Here is a 17,334-nt window from a genome sequence, read left to right as displayed (position 1 = left end):
TCGATAACTCATAAATATATCTTTATAGCTGACACGAAAATTTTGATACACAGCTTCTGTCCAATTTAATAATTCAATATTATCGTTTTTATTGACTAAATAAATAGTATATTTTATTACTGGATGACTTTATTTGTGTGAATTTCATTACAAATGTAATCTATTTTGAAATTATCTGATATTCAGGAACCCAAACGCAATAATGTCACAAACAACATATTCTTACTTATGGTAACTTTAATGACTAGTTTTAAGATTTAAAACATTTTAAAATGTATAGATATGTTTTCATATTAAGTAATGAATGATATAAAGCTGCTTAAATTTTTAAAATTAGTATTGGAGTTTTATTAGTATATTATATTAGTATTAATATAGGAAAAAATTAAGTTTTTGATTTATTAATTTTAATTTTCTCTTGTAAAAATTAATTTAATGATAAAATAATAAAGTTTTGTTTTTTTTTTACTTACTTTAAATGAAATAAAATTTAAGGTAAAGATAGAGATACACAAACATATTAAAAATATATTGTAAAGTTAGTCTTAAGGTTTTTATTTAAAAAATAAAAAGTTAAAAGTAATTAGAATAGTTATGAATGTTTAATTTTATACAAAGTATTCATATTTTGCATAGCTACATTGAAAAATTTGTTTAACGATAGAAATTTAGAAACTAAAGTATTTAAGAAATATCATATTCTGAAATAATGAGGATGTTATGTCAAATGTACCAATTCATATAATAAAAATATATTTTAAATACATTGACAAGAACCATTGAATAAAATAAATAATGACATTAAGCGTATATACGCTAAAATAGGTAATATTTATAATAAAATAAGTGTAGTTCTTTGTTCGATTTAATTAAACAAATAAAACGCATTTAAAATAGAATTGTGGTATATTTTGTGTACCTATAATAGCTGATAGTTTTGTATTGATATTATGGTGATTTCATGGTTGGATGATTTACCGGAGTGGTAGGCACGTGTGTATTCATATAGAAGTCCTTACCGCAATGACATCCGTTCACGTGGCTTCGTGTTTGAATTTAATATGCATCGACTTGTTTCTGTTAGGGGAACTTATGAGGAATTTTGTATTAGATAATAAGCCCCTTTAAAATGAAATTAAAAGGAAACCGGAAGTGAATAATGGCAAAATACAATGAAAATGCGTTATAGCCATGTTTTAATCGGTTATTCATAGGGAATAATTTTCAACGGTTTATCTTTGAGCATGTGTGATGTACACATATTACTCTAGATTAAATCGCATGAATTGGTAATGTTCTTTATTTTACAAGAGACTAAATACATTATCCACCACAAAAATGAAAGATTTTAAATTTTACTAGACTTTAAAATCAATTTTTCAGAATAGTTGCCAAGAAGTTTTAAAATAAATAATTTCTACGTCATACAACTGTCATGTTTGATAAGGCAGAATGAAGAGGTTTTTCGCTTCCGCTAGGTATTTTCAAATGTATTGATTTTATTTGGCAATAAGACGTTTGGATTATTTTAAAATACTGTCATAATATTTTTTTTTTTTTTATAAACTTAATTCATAATACTATATTAAAAAGATACAGATAAATTACGTAACTTTGTTAAAACTAATATATCATTATTTAAGATAAAAAGAAATTAAGTAAGACAATTCAAAAACTAAAATATACATATTCTAAACAGTTAAAAAATATTTTTATTTATTTATTTTATCTATTATTTCAAGTCATAATTTTCGCAACTATTTGCTTATTTTATATAATTCTTATTATTTTAAATTTACATATTATTTTATTTTTATAATATTTTATTTTATTAAATTATTTGTTAATTTGATCAGTTTTCGGTTCAATTTTGCTGTCGATATTAGTATTTTCTAGAGTGTTTTCCAGTATTAGCGGCTTTTGAATAAGATCTATTTTACTGTTGTATAAGTTTTTGAAGTTGGGCATATGGCGTTAAAATTGTATAAAATTTAATAATATTATTTCTTAATACATACTTTAGTAGGTGCTTTAGAAAATAAAAATATATTGTTATATTTATGTTGGATAGATGGTTGTTTTTAGGTTACGTTCACAAAAGCATGTTAGTAAACTTAACTCGAACGTAATGCTTATATGTTTTACTGTATTTTACTGTATTTAAAAAGTGATGAAGCTCATACAGCTTATTAAATGGAAGTATAAATAGATATTATACTATTCAATTTAAGTTGAAGTTTTCGTACTTTTAATTATAATATTATTTTTGTTAGACAATTATGATAAAAATGCACAATTTTGGATATTTTAAAAAAAATAGATTTTTAAGTTAAGAAGGTAAAAATTATTTTTGTTTATAAATAATAAATGTTTTTTTTTTTTGTTTTCATAACATAATTCAACTTTCTGTATTTAATTTTAAAGTAAAATTAATTCATAACTAAATTGTAAAAGAAATGAATAATTAAACATCTTAATGCTTTTAAATTATTAATATTTGTTATAAAAATATAATCAATATTATCTATTACGTTGAATAAACAATCTAATCTTTTTAAAGGTAATTATATTACTAAAGAAAAAGTTCTAAGTGATTTAAAGTATATAAAAGCAAAATTCTATACGCTACGAATAGACAAAAACTGACAAAATATAGTTAGTTTTATTTTTAAATTTATTTATTTAGGTATAGACCACATATTTATAATAAGTTTATTATACATTTTGACTTTTCCAAAATTTAGATTAAAAATCGAATTAACGATAAATAAGATGTTCTAGAATTTATCAAATTTAAACACATATTAATAAAATCGTTTTGAAATCTGTTCTAAAAAAATTAAAGTAAAAAATATAAATATTTTTAACATTTGACTACTATGATTTTTATAGAATAAGTTTATCAAGTGGTATTAAATACTTATGCTATGCATAGTTTGATTGAAATAAATAAAACTAGGTTGTTTTTGAAAAACTTAAATAATGTATTCATTGAATATGAACTTTAATATTGAAACTTTAAATGTAATTGTAGTTAATGTATAAAAGAAGTAAATCTTCTCAAAGTTTAAAGTTTAACTGAATAAAAACATATTACAAAAGTATGCCAAAGAATCATATTTATTTAATATAAAATTGGAAAAAAGTAAATAATTTATTAAACTAAATCAATTAACGATTTTGTAAGTATTTTATTTTATTTTTATTATTATTTTCAATATAGTGTTTAATATACATTTTAATTACAGAAATTAAGTGTTCAGTAAAATAGAAGAAGTATTGAGTATTTATCTACAATAAACAATCCTAAGTAAATTTATTTTGTAATACTACTAGCTAGGTTTTTCATAAGATATTGATAAAGCAATTATTAAAATACGAGTATATAGTCATAATCTTTTTTATAAACGTTTATGGTTTATATTTTGATGAAATTGGATATTCAACGTATAATAACGATTTTAGTTATTATGTTATAATTAAATAATATTAATCGTTAGGAGGTACTTGAAACTTTTTACCATTATATGTGTTATTATTTTATATACACAGCGGAACTTTTAAAATATTTAGAATAATCTTTATCTATTTATGCCACGAACCTATTCACACTGTTCTTTTTACGCGGTATTGACTTATAAGTTAATAACAATAATAAATGATAAAATATTATAATATATGCGATTTATTTTTGGAAAAATTAGTCCATTCAATCGTATTTTTAATAAAAAAAATAAATTACTAATTGCAATATGCATATTTAATGAGAAATCTTTTGAAATATATCCTAACAAACTGTTTCCATTAAAAAATGTTTCATGTATAATGATTTATCATAAAATTCAATTTTAACACAACTAATACCTACTCAATGACGAGGTATATTCAAAACTTACTATTCCTATTTCCCGATTTGTTATTTGCTGATCATCATACTGGCAATAAATAGTAAAATATAATATAACCTACATTATTTAATATTTAATTAGTATTAGTACATTTTACCTAAATAACTAAAACAGAGTAAAAATGATAAAATTAAATAATAATGTAAAAGATCAATCAGCATTAATGGAATTAATTTTACCACAATAACTTTAGGTAATTATGCACATACAATTCGATAAATCTGCCAATATATTTATAAATTTAATATCATAGTATTTATATATATTAAGGTATAAAAAATTTCTTTAATTGAATCTTATAACAGAAAAATCAATGTTTTTTCTATAACAAATCTTGTCAGTTTTTACTTTTTACCGTAACTGTGCCAATTTGTTTTTGTCTACTTTACAACATATTCTATCTCAAGGTTTTGTAGTTAACAATCATTTTTATACGTTATTTGGCACTGATTTTCAAAGATTTTTCTGCCAATTTCTTTTTTCCCTAGAACAGAACTAATAAACATTATATAAAGCTCTAAATACATTTTTAGGTATAACATAAGGGTAACACCCATTACATTTTTAATGTAAATTTATAATAAAATAAAAACTAAGCACTTCCGTGGACTTAAATACATTTATATTATATATCTTATATTTTTGTATTTTTGATGTTGTTACATAACGTCAAATAGCTATGAAATATATATATATATATATGACTAAATATAATTATAATAATTTTAATTATATTCAATTTATACAATTATATAGTTAATATACAAATTATTGTGCTAATTTACAATTTATTTAAGTAATTGTAAAAAAAAAAATGAAATAATACTAGTTTTTATATCACATACGCTTTTTGTATGATGTTGATCGATTATATATTTATTTTGATATATACTTCAATGTTTGATTATATTATTATACTTCACGATTAAATATTAATAACTCAAATAAAATGCATAATTTAAAATTAATTAGCTACATCGTAGTGACGTCAAAAAAGAGTTATAAATATATAGAGTTTGATGATCATTTTGCTGTAAAAGATATAATTAAAACCTTTTTATAAATCATTTTTTTATTCATAAAAAGAAACCTTCAAGAAGTATGTTTTTAGATATGAATAGATTTCCGCTAATAATAACCAAAATATATTTATTTTCTTTTTTCTACACAAAAACACTACTTTTTGATATTAATATTTTTTATACAAGTTGAATACACATTTTTATTGATTGTCTTTCATTTATTACGCATTGGTTTATTTTCCTTGTTGCTCCTTTTTTTATAAACACATATTTACTTTAATATGAAAAGTAAACGTCTTCTAAGATTATTATTTTATACTATAGTATTATGCACAATTTTTAATTCTTTAATATTATTATAGTCGAGTGCAACTTAGAAACTTATAATGATGTTCGTCCTTTAGTAAAGAAAACTCATAAATCATATTATTATTATTCATTGTGATTATTGAATTGCAATCTACAAAAAAGGGTGTTATTAAATAATAAATAATATTATCAGAAATCCATGTATACGTTTCAATGTTTTTTTCTTTTTTGTTTATTTTTCATAGTCATTCAAAAGTCTTTGATTATAATTTAATTCTGTTGAATGAATGTTTTAACCATTGAATATTATATAAATACAACCATGTATTTTCGGACAGTAAATTTTAAGAGTGAATTTTAAGAATAAAACCTTTTTGTTGAACTAATAAAAAATCGTTAACTTTATTACATATAAAAATTTTCATTGAAAAACTAAAAAAGACGACACTTAAACTTTTTATCAAAAGTCAAAGAAAGTGACAAAAGTTGCGGAGAAATAATATTTTATTTTTATTTTATTCATATAGTTGCACCAAAGTAATTGTACTATTATTATTTTTTATGATTAAATTTATTAACTTTTTAATATATATTATTAAACATTCATTTTTATTATACAATAGATATGTTTGTTAAACATACTGTCATATTTAACAATTTTAAATTCACTTCTTATATTTGTTTCATTCAAAATAGTAGGTAGATAGGTACTTATAATAAATCCAAGTTATCTTTTGAATATGTCACATGTTAAATAGTATTTTGGACATAAACAATCAAATTGTATGTACATTTTGTTGCAACAAAGTTTTATCTTATTCAAAGTAAATTGCGTTTCAAATCAGTAGAATAAATTTTACAAGATATACATTTTTTATAAAGATTATTTAAGTCATTAATATTTTTAATAAACTTAAACACAATTTTGAAAAAAATAACTCACAAAAAAGTATGAGTATATAAATGAGTTATAAATATTTTTAAAACGTAAACTTGCTTTTGTATTTTGTTATTAAATACAATATTTCATCCGGCTTAAAAGTTTAAGCATATGTAGTAAGTACAAAACATGTTATACTTGTGTTGTATAAAGTATTAAAGTACACAATTTTAAATATTATAGTTTATTTAATCATGATCATAGCTTATATTTTATGGTTAGTTAGATGTGGCAGTGCTCTTGTTGATCTTACACTAGTATACATTAGAGACTGAACTATAAACTTTGGTTCACCTAACCAAACATTTAACCTACCTCTCTACAAACGGAATTAGACCAATATTTTTAGAGGTGCACAAATTGTAAAGAATTCTTAGACCTTCAGACTCTTTATACTGTATTTATATTGCCTAAAATTTAACTGTATATTTTATATATTATATTTTAATAAGGGTAACACGTTTTTAGCTTAACAAAATAAAAATCGTTACAACTTTTGGTTGTAAAAAAATAGGTTTATTTTTTCATAGTTTTTTTGAATGGTAAATTTTACTTATTTGAATTACTGCTAGTTCAAGACAATGTGGTCCAGTCTATTAATTACCCGAATTAATAATGCTACCACAATTAATTTTTATAGTTATTCACATTATAAATCGAGCTGATTTGAACTAGTCGAATTAGATTGAAACAGAAGAACCTGGAATGACAATTTATTTTTCAGTATTTTTAATTTTTTAATAATACTAGTTGTAACGTTAAAAAAATTTATCGCGTAAATATTTTACCTGAAATAGTCTGAAATGTATTAATATACTGGTCGATGAAGAATAAAAAGAAAATAAAAAACAAAATAATAAGCAAATCAAGTAGGCCATATTAAAAAATTTGCAATAATATATTTAAAATTTAGTTTCCAAGTCCTTTAATATTTTATTGCTTGTCATAATATTTATTTATTCATACGTTGTATAGAATTCTTTTATTCGTTTGCTAAAAAGCTAATATTTTACGTTATATGGGTATTAATATTATATCATAATGGTATGTACAAGTAAATCTATTTTAGTAACTGAAGTGCAGTTTTCCGAGTAATAGTTTTTTGTTTCAAAGGTCTATATTTTGAATATACTCAATTAACATTATTTGTAAAATATTGTATACAATTGTGTATCAGTATAATTTATTTATTTTTAATATAATACTCAACGCGCTTATGTAGTTTTGAGTATAACGCTTATCTCAATCTCATTTAGGTAATTCAGAAACATATTGATAGGTTAAAAATATACTTTTCGTATTAATTCAGTATGAGTACTTCAAAGCCGTAATTTGTTTATTTCAGTGATTTAACTGAATTAATTTCATTATACAAATACTAGTATATTTATATCAATTGATTGAAGAGGGTTCATTATTTTTTCATTGACGGAATTGCGTTGTTGAAAAAAATACAGCAATATGAAATTATATGTGATGATACAATGGAATCACAATATGATGTATTTTAATACATCGTAATAAGTAGAAATAAACATTTTTAAATTACTGAAAAAATAATTATTTTTAATATTGAATTTAAAGTTAACTACAAAAATCGAATTTTGGCAAATTGATTATACTATACGTATTTAGTTTATAATCATTTTATTATTATAATATTTTACTGTAATAAATCCAAATATAATCTGGATAATATGTTTTAAGTGTTTTTTAGGTTTTTTTTGTAGAAGATTTTTTGGTAATGTGACAAGATTGAAAATAAGAGGGTTTGGATGTTGTGTTTGTTTTATGAAACTATTTATAGTATTGATACGGAAAAAATATTTAATTTATAAATGTTGATGACTGATGTGGTGATGTAGCATAATATGGTTAATTACGTACAATTACGTACCAGGCTTCGTTAATTATGAGATGAAGGTTTATGAACTGGAATAATTGTATTAATTTTTACTCGGATATTTTGAACGACGATAAAAATACTAAGTAACAAGTGACCAGAAGGTTAAAACGACTTCTAAAATTATTAATTTATTGCTTGAGCTTATGATGTATATGGTCATGAATTCAAATGTGAATTAGTGTTTATATTAGTAGATTTTAAATTTGTATCTAAGTGAACTGGTTTTAACCTAGCTAGATATATTTTTTAGATTTATACGAAGCTCAAATTTCTTTATTGGATATGTTCTCTGTAGTTAGCTGATAAGCTTGAAGGTTTTGGATAGGTATCTATAGAATGAGGTTCCACACAAGCAGATCTATTTTTGTGGATGGTCACAATATGATTTTGTATAACCAAAGTGTGGATAACGGACTAAAGATGCATTTTACTAGTTGATGATTATAATGAGGTTCTTTAATTTTAACTTAGAATAATAATATTGTATGCTATGTTAAATGTTTAACATATTATTTTTATTTTTTGTGAGCTTCGAATAAAGAAAAAAAAAGAAAAAAAAAGGAAAAGTGATTGCGTTGTAAAAAATATATTGTTTCAAAGTGTATCGATTTAATTTATTGTAGTTTTTTAACGGATATTTATTTTTATTACTGTGAAAATAAAGCATCTAGTTTGAGTTAATAAATATGAAAATTGACTTAATTAATTTGGTGAATTTGAATGGCAGTTCTGTAGGATTCTGATAGGTTAGTGAATAATTTAATGCTATTAATAGAACTTTTTCTAAGATAATACTAAGAAAAACAAAGAACTGTTAGGAACCTATGTTGTAAGTCAGTCATTGCCATGCGAGTGAGACATAATATAATGCAATTAATGTTGTTAAAACGAAGTATACTTAATAATATTAGCAATATACTTTATCCCTACACAGTAGTATTTTTCTAATAATAAATCATAAAATTTGCAATTTATTATTTAAAAATATTAAAAATAATGATTATTGTTTTAATTTTTAATATTTACAATTTATTTTTAATAATATGTAGGTTGCTATAATTAGATTGGACAGAATATAGTATACTTTATTAATAAATGAATAATTTTGTGAACTATGAATCAATTTATATATGTAAAAAAAAAAAAAAAAAATAATAAAATATTTCGAAACATTGACATTTAAGATTCCTCTTTATTTTAATGAAAACTTTTTTCAAATCATTATTTTTGAAAACATTATTCTTAAAATTGTATGTATAGATTAAACTCGCGAGTTCTATTGTTTGTAAATGTCGTTATTTGTATAGACGTTCACACTTTTTGATCACTTGTTAATGTTTACTGGATTGTGTTCCTCTCATCGTTTATTTCCAAGTCAATAATTAAAATAAAAAAATAAAACAAAAAATAGAAACTAAATATTTTACCTTTTATAATTATTTTTGATCACAGATTTTAGTACTGTCTAACATTTTAATATTTAATAAATTGTATTTAGATATCTATAAATTAATTATTCAAAAATAAAATATTTAATGTTTAAAATAGTATTTTTAATGTTAATATGTTTAAGTTTCTAAATTTTAAGCTGTGTACCTTTTGAAATTTGAATTAAAGGTTATATTTTATAATATGTATAATGTTAACTAGGCTCAAAATTTAATAAGTGCATATTTATTCAGTTATTTTAGGCTTATCAAAATATTATAAATAAGTATAAAATGAAAGCTGTAACCCATTTAATATCCGAATAATTACAAATATTTATTTATTTTATCTTGACATAATGGGTTGACCATTTAAAAAATAACCTAATAATTATTTTTCTATTGATAATTTGTTAAAGTATCTTGAAATTCCTCTGAAATAAATACTAAATGTTAACTAAATGCCAGTTAACCTATTTAAAGATTGTTATTATTTTTACTAGAAATTTAAATTGTACAATTTTTTTTATATTATTAACACATAATAAATCAAAATACTAAAATTAATTAAACGTATTAAAGATATAAGTATTAAATTTTATAATCTTTGTAATTTCTTTATTTTATAATTGTACTTCTGCAGTGTTTGAATGTTTGAATTATTAAAAAACAATTTAAATTTATAAATGAAATACTATTTTGAATTTTGGAAATGTCATTATTTTTAGATTAGTTAAAAGAAAAAAATTGTTATCTTGTGATCGTATTAATTTTCAAAAATTATTCTACTTAAAAAAGTGGTGAATATTTAGTTTTTTTTTTTGAACTGACTAAAGCCGTTACAAATCTTTAATCTCAAACAATCTCAAACATATGTTTTCAGAAAAATTAATAATGCTTTTATATCGAATTAAATTTTATACTAATTACAATTTTACCTATTGATAAGAATAATGTTAGTAAAAGCTGCACAATATTATATCAGTATAAATGTATTATACATTTGTTTTAAATACGTATATTATTTAAAATATTTAAATTTGTGTATTATATTTTAGTTTTATAATATTTATATTTCTTATTAAGATATAAAAAATTGAATAGAAGATTTCTTTTTATAATTTTTAGTTGAAAAATCATAAATTAACATTTTTTGATAATGAGTTGGCGTTTTAATTACATAATATTCATTAACAATATTAATTATTATGTTATTTATGATTATTAATATTACCAACATATATTTTAGTATGGTAAATAACATTGATAAAATGTAAACCAAATTTTCATTATATTAAATACTATGATTTTTTAAAATTAAATTACATGTTTAAATTAATTAAATTAATATATATTGAAAATATGATCTTAAAAATCCTTTAAATGAAAAATTTACTGTTTAATACATTTCATTATTACTTTAGTTCATTAAGCTTACATTAATTTGCATGAAGTGTTATTTAAATTTTATATAATAATAAATAGTGTTAATGCGAGTAATGCTAGACGACTTAGACTGAAAATAATTAAAAAATTGATACCCATTAATTGTACCTGATTATTCCTAGATTTTTCGCTTTTATAATAAACATAATTTAAAATAGCTTTATAAAAATATTATTCAATTTTTAATAGTACTAGTTATTATTATTCTTTTTTTTTATAGCATGAATGTCTTAGAATTTATTGTTATCTTTATTAACAGTCAAAATTGTAGGTATTGTTACTGCTTATATTTATTTTCAGAGCATGCATTTCATTTGTAATCCATCATAACTAAAATGTGTACATTGTCCGACGCACATGTTGTAATATAATTTTATACACGTTTTGTTTTAACATAATCGTTCACTCTTTTTTTTTTTTTAAAAACCACATTAAAATTTTGTCATAGTAAAAAGAGATTCTTTATTTTACTTATATTTATTAGTAATGAGAATAAAACAGAACATTTGTATTTGTCGCAAATTAAGTTTGGAAATTAAATATGTGCAGTATAACATATTGATACTCAAATTTAATATTAATAAATTTTGTTTATTTAGTATGTCATAAACCATAATGAAGCTATTAAGTATTATAAAAAATAAATGTTTGTTTTATTTTAACATAATGCACAATAAATTGCTTTAAACGAAGTGCAGCGTATATGGTTTTATAAATATAAATATGTGAAGTCCCCTCTTTATTGAGTAAGTCATTGTAATGAACATTTTAGATTTAAATTTAATGATAAAATATGCAAAACATTTTATGAAAAACAATACTGAGAATAGATGGTATCACTTGAGTACTTAATTTCTAAGGATATTATACACTGGCATACGCTTTAAATATTTTTAAATCAGTTCAAACATTTAGAAAATTTCATAATGTATAGAAAATAATTTATGCAATGGCAGCAATTTTCAAGTTTTTACTACCAATATTTTTTAATTTACAACATAATAACTACAATTGTTAAAGAAAAAATAATTATTTTTCATTTAAACATTTAATATTGCCAAACTAAAGAGAAAAATTAATTTTTTTGTATTTTTGGTATTTTTAAATTTCTTAACCTTATTTTTAAGCTTTTAAGTTTTTACTCAAAAATAAAAAAAAATATCATATTCACTCTACTATGTAGTAGATATCAAGTGTACTTCGTCATTGATTAGGCGACTATAATGCATGTGAATTCGTCTAAATTTAAATTTATTGATAAATTTGCATACGGAAAATGATTCGGACTAGATACTGTTCGTTTATATTTTTAAGGAAATTTTATTTTTCTATTAAAGTAATATAGTGAATTGAAGGTTGAATTTATTTTGGGAATAAATTTCATGTATTAAATTTTAATTATTATTGTTATATTAATATTATCTAATGTAAATATTTAACTGTAATTAAATCGTAACATAAAATTGGTTATTGACATAACATAGAATTGTTTGGATGGGTTCGTAAAATAAATAGATTCTAAATACTTAGAATATTTCATTGTAAATAGTAAATAATAATATACAGACTTTTTTTAGTAACAATAATCTTATACTGTTATTTATAACAAATTTCATAGACATTTTAGCTTAAAATATCTATAGAAATTATTCTGCATTTAAATTGTTTTACGAAAAATGTATATACAATTTTGTATTTAATTTAAAAATTTTTTATCAAGCTATAAACATTTTATTAATATTTTTAAAAATTTCAAATTTTTATAAGTGACTTATAATTAGACTTAATATTGAAAATTTCAGTGTGTAAAACAAATTATAATTTTAGTTAAAAGTGTTGTATTTCAAGTTTCTAATAATAATATTTTTGGAATTATAATTACGAAATAACATAAATTGTTTAAAGAGAAATCTATTTAAATTTTACCCTAACCCAATAATCTCAGCTCTTGACTCAGACTCAATTTCTGGAAACCTCCAAACGAGGCTTAAGAGAGGATGATGCGTGATCTAAAAACTCGATATATTATTCTATCTTATCTCCCCAAAAAAAAAATATTTATACAAAATTAAAAAAAAAAAAAAAAATCATATATAAAGTGTAACCGTTGGGTTACTTCTTTTTTTCATGTAATTCATGTTATATTTTTTATAGCTTATATTCTTGTAATGAATAGTTTTACAAATTGTATAAATGAATTGAAAAAAAAAAATAGAAATATATTTAATATGTGTAAAATGAATATTTTATGTTGTAAAAATGTTAACTTCAATAATTAATTTAAAAATATATTCGGCTTTATGTTTATTAGTTATTAATGTATTATCTTTATTTTAAAGTTGATAAAACTTATAAGGAATCTTATATTAAATTTTTTTACTCTAAAACAAAACTTGTTATACATATAAATTAAAAAAATAAATAAATTTAAAAATCAAAAATTTAATATGTCTATAAATAAAACTAAAAATAATTGAAATTATTTGATATTTGTATTCAGATAGAAAATTTTAACATAAATTGTTGGTGAAAAATCAAGTCTATAGTATTATTTGAGTTATTATAAAAAAAAATCAATTTGTCAAACAGATTCGTAAAAAATATCGTTATATCTTACTTTTTTTTTCTTTTTGCTTTTATCAATGAATAGTTTTTTTTCACATGTAGATCTAAGTCGCTGCTAGAAACTACTCTTAAAATTCAAGATTGAAATATATTCATTCTTTCAAAAGGTAGTTAAACACAAAAAAAAGTAAAAATAAACATAGATTATTGTAAAATCAATACATTATCGCTCCGACAAAACTTAAACTAAGAAATAAAATAAAACTATTACTAGCTATTGATTCTATTGATTGACAACTAATATATGTATACAAAATGCACTAGATTTATAATCGTTATCATGTAGTAGAATATAAAATCGTTTTAAAGCTGAATTTGAATTTAATATAAAAACATAAACTTATTATTAATGTTTATGTGTATATATTATACTAATGTTATATTATACATAACCTTAAGGTTTGATATTGATGTCTAATAACTTATAAGCGTTTTATTTATTTTATAACATGATTTATAAAAAAGAAATTAAAAATAATATAACTCAGTTTTTTACACTTTTGATATGTTGCTCAAATAATTTATTAAAAAGCTTTTTATGACGATTTTATATTTATTTTTAGGAAATGGATCTCCAAAAGGAACTCTTAAAGACTCTCAAAGAAGTTCGTCACCGTATAAGAATGCACAATATACACAAAAACAGATGTTTCCTGACGAATCAAGAAGAGCTAGTAGTAGCGTTAGTCAAGTAAGAACTTTTTTTTCAATTCAAATGACATTAACTTTCTATTTTAAATGTTTCTTATTAACAGTCCAAATATCTTGCTGAACATAATTTTTAACAGCTACTTAATTATTACATGCATATTAACAAAAGTGTAAATAATTAAATACATTTATTTATGTCGTTATTTTTATCACTTAACACATACTTCTAATGTCATACTTACATTATTAAATTGTATTAATATTTTAATTGCGATACTTTGTATTCCAAAGATCATAAACTTAAAAAATAATCTATAATCAATATTTATGTACTGGTGGTTGGTTTTTACAAAGATTTTATATCATATTGATCATAAACTTAAAAATAATTTATAGTTAATATATACATATATATAGAATGGTGGTTGGTTCTTACAAAGATTTTATACCATATAGTATATACTGCCAACTGCGGTTAGTTATTTAACGTATCTATTTAAACTATCAAAGATAATTTATGATAATTTTAATATTATAATAATTAATAGCTTATGAAATATGGTTGATAAAATTGATCTATAATATTTTTTACTTAAAGGTTCTAAGACGATTAATTACGTTGAATTTAAGGTATACGTGTATTAAATAACATAATTTTAATTTTGAATATTAAAATTATTTTTAAGAAACTAATTTATCTTTTTTTCGGATAGAGGTTTTTTGTTGTCGAAGAAATGTTAAAATAATGTTTTTTAAATGGTCGTTTAATGTCATGGTAAAATGTCATTAACTTTAAATGTCTTATAGAAAGTAAATTTCTATGACTTTTGGCTGTTGAGTAGTTTATTAATCATTGTAAATAATACGTCACATTCAGTTTATTTTATAGTCTTATTAATTTAATAGTTTTTCTTAGACTTATTTCAAAAACTGTTGATATTTCATATCTTAATGGTGTTAAGGTAACAGCTTAGATACCTCTTTAAAGATTCAAATTAAGTTATGAAAGAAGACGATCAACTGTATTTTTTAATAAAAATTACTATAATATCTGAATACAGTTGGTAATACACTGTTATTAAACGCACAATTTACACGCTCGAGTCAGGGATATCTAAATATAACCCTTTTTGCTTTATACTTATGACATTGTTGTATAAAAATATGTTATATGATATTGATTTTGTTTAATTTAATTTAATTGTTTTATGCTTTCTACTATTTTTTAATTTAAAAAAATTGAACCTATTCTAATAGGTACATATAATTTTAAATTATTATTCTATCTCTATTATAATAAGATGATCAGAAATAATATTAAGATTTACGATATAATATAACTGTGTATGAAAAATGATTTTGAATAGACATGGCCTATCAGCTTATATCACTAAGTGTACATTTTATAATATCTTCTTGATATGACTTTTAAAGTTATTTATTTTACTATTAGTATTACTTTAGGTTAATTTAATTTTTACATTTTACCTAAAACAATGCTTTTATTATAATATTAGTATTTATTTATTATAATGATATACGATATACTTACATTATATTCATTTATTATTTATACTAATTATATTTATTGAAAATTATTCATACCTATAAATAGCTCAAAAGCGTTTAAATAATTAGAAAATTATATAATGTATAGGAAATGATGGTTTAAATATTTTATTAAAATTTCTAGTATCTTTGGCTATAGATTTTCTTAATCACAGCAAAATATCAAAAAACTGTTGATGAGAAATAGTTATTTTTTGGGTGAATATTCAATGTCATAAACATTTTAATTTCGAACGCATATAAAAAATTAATGAGACTTTTCGGTAAACTTTTTTTTTAATATAGGGAGAACAACTTATGAAGAATCTTGTATTAAATTTTAAAATCTTAGATATAAAAAGAAAATTGTCGATGTTTTTTTTTTTAGTTGGTAAATAAATTATTTATAAGGAATCTCGTATTAAATGTTCAAGTTTATTTACCCTTTATCGAAATTTATAGAAAATAAAATCTAAAATTTTAAATTTTTATAAATAACTCAAAATAAGTAAAATATTTGAGAAAAATACTAGGAACCGAAAACAAATGAGATTATACATTTTCTGTATAACTTAATTATATCATACAATGAGTTAATATAGGTTTAGACTTAGGGAATGTTATAAAATTATATTATATATTTCATATTATGATTTTTTGAGTACATCAATTGTTATACATGCCATACATTTAAAAATTAATGTTTTTTAGAATAATCAAAATTATTTATTAGGTGTGCATTATTTTAGTAATTTAAAAAGTTCTAAATTATATTCTAACCATTATTGTTTCATATTGATAAATTATTCATTTCAATATATGTATGTTCTAAATAAAATAGAACGAGATTATTACTCTGACGTTGATGTTGATATCACGTTTATCATGTTTTAGGTTTCTGGTGACGAGAGGAAACGGTTGTGTGAGCATGTTAAACCTTGCGACAGTGGCCTAACCGTCTATGGTTCGTTGACATATCAATTAAACCATGCAAATATGGAGTCGACGGGCATATTCGATTTTATTATAAAAGCACTGAGTATTATTCACAGAACAGGTGAGTTTATGAACTTCCAAACCATCATAACTATAGTATTGTTCAAAGTATAGTTATATTTTTTGGTTATTATTTAATGCCTTTGCTTAAAATTCTTATTAACGTTTAGTTTCATTAATATAATGTATAAAGTACTCTAAAAGAAAACCTATACTTATCTTTAGCCATTTAAACAATTAATTTGTTAAAAATATTTTGTTTTTGAAACTACATCAATTAATATGATGAATAATGATAAACGATAAAATTTAAATTGTATTATGCATTGTGGGTTACTTGTATGATTTGATCATGTTGATTGTTGAGTGTTTTCACAAAGTTAAGTCCTAAGAAAGATATTATATTTTTATTTTTTAAATTTTTTATAGTTCAATATTACGATTTATAATTCAATCAATTGTAATTGTGATAATTTGAATTTACTTTAATGTTGAAAATGATAGAGTAAAATGTTTTCCCTTGAATATAATATTTACTATGTTATGTGTAATTAAA

General features: G+C 21.1%; 1 protein-coding gene across 2 annotated transcripts in view; it reads left to right on the top strand.

The window, feature by feature from the left end:
- LOC112598670 overlaps positions 1–17,334 on the top strand; it is a 60,616-nt gene that overhangs the window by 21,783 nt on the left and 21,499 nt on the right. For both annotated transcript variants that reach the window (XM_025345200.1, XM_025345201.1), the window contains 2 exons: positions 14,147–14,274; positions 16,677–16,839. In XM_025345200.1, coding sequence (XP_025200985.1) covers positions 14,147–14,274; positions 16,677–16,839 — 291 coding nt within the window. The remainder of the gene's footprint in view (positions 1–14,146; positions 14,275–16,676; positions 16,840–17,334) is intronic.

Source organism: Melanaphis sacchari, unplaced genomic scaffold (genome assembly GCF_002803265.2).
Source record: "Melanaphis sacchari strain LSU unplaced genomic scaffold, SCAv2.0 Contig49_pilon_pilon, whole genome shotgun sequence".
In the NCBI taxonomy this organism is placed as follows: Eukaryota; Metazoa; Arthropoda; class Insecta; order Hemiptera; family Aphididae; genus Melanaphis; species Melanaphis sacchari.
This window is presented reverse-complemented; position numbering and strand designations above follow the sequence as displayed.